The sequence below is a fragment of the Microtus ochrogaster genome, linkage group LG9, assembly GCF_000317375.1.
Source record: "Microtus ochrogaster isolate Prairie Vole_2 linkage group LG9, MicOch1.0, whole genome shotgun sequence".
Classification (NCBI taxonomy): Eukaryota; Metazoa; Chordata; class Mammalia; order Rodentia; family Cricetidae; genus Microtus; species Microtus ochrogaster.
Window position 1 is genome coordinate 14,037,109 of NC_022034.1, and position 2,965 is coordinate 14,040,073.

Sequence of the window (2,965 nt, forward strand, 5' to 3'; positions counted from 1 at the left end):
AGTCCCACAAGATGGAGTTCTTCCAACAGGTACACCGGCACCGAGCCAAAGCAACCAGGGTTGCAAATTGGCATTGCGTGGGAGAGGCGTTCTTCCCTCAACAAGACAAACCCCCATTTCTGTTCTAAGAAGGGAACACGGGGAAGTGGGGAGGAGGGGGTCACACAGAGAGTGTAGCATGGTCTCTCGGCACGTGCTCCGCATTTCCAAGGCCCAAATAAGTGAGCAATGAAACAGCTGTGCAGTGGTAGCGGCAATCAGCCTGTCTTAGTTGGTGAAAGGGGAGGATGCAGACCCAAACTTCTAGGGAACATTCCATCTAGGAAGGGCACAGCTTGGGAGTTCTGAGCATACACAGCCCGGAAAGAACAAGTGAAGTATACGTGACAGTAATTTTAGAGTTTTATGTTACTCTAAACACAAGAAAAGTATCAAAGAGTGGCTGAGAAACATATACAGAAAATAATATTCTTAAAAATGATTGATTATTGGCCTGAATAACATATAAATGGTTAAGTCGATAACTAAATACACTTGTTAAGTGTCTACAGTGGAGCATGCTAGGAAATGATAGCTCGCAATCTTTCAAGTCAGGGCTGGGAAAGTGGTTTGGTTCATAACGTTCTTGCCTTGCAAGTATGAAGCTCTGAGTTTGATCCCCAGAATCCACATGAGAAACAAAAACTCAGGCATAGTGATAGTCTATATATCACTATGGGAAGGCGGAGACGGGTGGATGTTAGGGCTCACTGGCCAGGTGGTTTAGCTGAATTGGAGAATTCTAAGCCGGAATTTGAGAGCCTATGTCTCAAAATAAGGCGGACAACCCCTGGGAAATGACACCTGACACTGTCCTCCGGCTTCTGCATGTATGTGCTTGTGCATGTGCTAGACAGACACAGAGTATCCTTCATACTTCCTCATGTTAATGCTGACCCGCCAGCACTTCCTGGTGGCGGGACAGCTGAAGCACAAGCCTGCAGTGAACCGCAGCCCACGTACCTTTCAGCATCACCCAGTACTGCTTCCATTTCCTCCGAGCCACCAGCTCCAGCTTCCTCTCCTTCTGCAAGGTGACAAGGGGTTTGAAGAAGAGCCACCCGGCTTTCCGGACCACTCCCTGCTCCTTCTCAAAGAGCAGATCCAGCTGTTCCAGGGAGCTGAGGGACTCGCTGCTCGACTCCACGGTTTCCGTGGACGTGTCCGCGTGCTCCATGTTGGCCCTGCTCATTTCCAGCTCTCTCATGAAGTTCTCGTAAATGTTCTGCTGGAGGGGATCGCTGCCGATCACGTGAGTGGATTCGCTTCTCTGAGGCAGGGTTTGAACGGAGCCCCCTGACCACAGTAAGGCAGATGCTTGCGTGGATGCCTGCACGTCTGCGTTCAGTCCGTCTGAGCGACTATCGAAGTACTCGCTGCCTTCCTTGGACCGCGGTTCCTAAACACAACACAGATTACCAGCTGGTCATCACCACAAGCTATGGTAGCCACAGCAACTGCCCCTCTATACAGCGTCGGTGTGAGGTGGCTACATGCAACAATGGTGATGCAAAGAGCCTTGTAACAAAACACAACCCGAATCATCACATCTCCAAACCAGAATGAATTTTAGAAATAGCACCCCCCAATCTCACGTACACCAGTAGAGTCAACTTTAAAGAGGTGAACAAGAAGCCACGGGCTCTCTGAACCTGGCCTGAGTTCAATACCAAATCAATCAGACAGCATATCAATTAGACAGCATATTTAAAACATACTAGTAAAGAGTTCTAGAATGATATTATTTTTGTTTGTTTTTTTCAAGACAGGATTTCTCTGTGTAGCTTTGGAGCCTGTCCTGGAACTAGCTCTTGTAGACCAAGCTGGTTTCAAACTCACAAAGATCCATCTGCCTCTGCCTCCTGAGTGCTGGGATCAAAGGCGTGCACCACCACCGCCCACCAAGAATGATATTCTTTGCTAACTATGATTCAGTATCTTCTAGGAAAGGATCCATGTTCTTATCATCCATTTTTCTCCTAAATCATGTGAAACCATTGATTTAGAAAATAACCACAGGGGTGGGTGGGGCTAGGAGCTGGCACTATTAGAATTGAGCCACACACAATTCTTCTTCTGTCTGTTGCAAATGAAGTCCTCTGACCAACTAACCAGGCTCAGACTCCTATATATAATAACCTCTGCCATCCTATTTCCCCTTCATACAGTAAAACCCAAGCTGCAAGGATTCATAATCCACTAGGAGTACTGTCTAGGAACTGGAGGTTATTGTTTTTTTTTTTTAAGAATGGCATTTTTATTTAATTTGGGAATTTATCTTAAAAAAAAAAGAAGTGAACTCTTTGGTCCAACTCCTTTTATCTGAGTTTTACTTTAGGCACCAGAGGATGCCTCAGATGTGACTCTTGACTTTAATATTGGTTCCAATACAAACTCAAACACAAGCCACTCTGAATATGCTCCACAATTACTGAAAAACTGCCGCCTCCTGCTAAAGCTGGGGACACAGAACACATAGCCAGCCAGTCACCGAGTCAGGCTACAAACATAAGACATTCATTCCGATGCTTTCATGGAAAGCAACTGACAGATGGAGCATTCATTGCTGAATGGGAGAAAACAAGCTGCCAATGGTAGCTTCCACCTGTAACCCAGCATACTGAAAAGCTGAAACAGGAGGATTGCCACGAGTTCACACCAACAAAGACTATCTAGTGAGTCCCAGGGCAGCCTGGGCTAGAGAGCAAGATCCTACCTCAAAAATAAATAAGTTAATTTAATAAATAAGATAGCAGAGAATTCACTCTAAGTTCAAAAAGCACCAACATCCCAAATACCCAGCTCAGATTAATATAGCAGCAAGGGAAAGGTTAGTACAGTTCAGTAGGGCTGGACAGACGGCTCAGAGGTTAAGAGCACTGACTGATTTGTACAGAGATCCTGAGTTCAATTCCCAGCAAACACA

At 45.9% G+C, this 2,965-nt stretch overlaps 1 protein-coding gene across 1 annotated transcript in view; it reads right to left on the minus strand.

Moving 5' to 3' along the window:
- The window catches only part of Tiam2 (T cell lymphoma invasion and metastasis 2), a 143,793-nt gene that overhangs the window by 102,248 nt on the left and 38,580 nt on the right, over window positions 1–2,965 (minus strand). Inside the window, exon 4 of the mRNA XM_026787339.1 lies at window positions 1,003–1,438. Within this exon, the coding sequence (XP_026643140.1) occupies window positions 1,003–1,438 (436 nt within the window). The remainder of the gene's footprint in view (window positions 1–1,002; window positions 1,439–2,965) is intronic.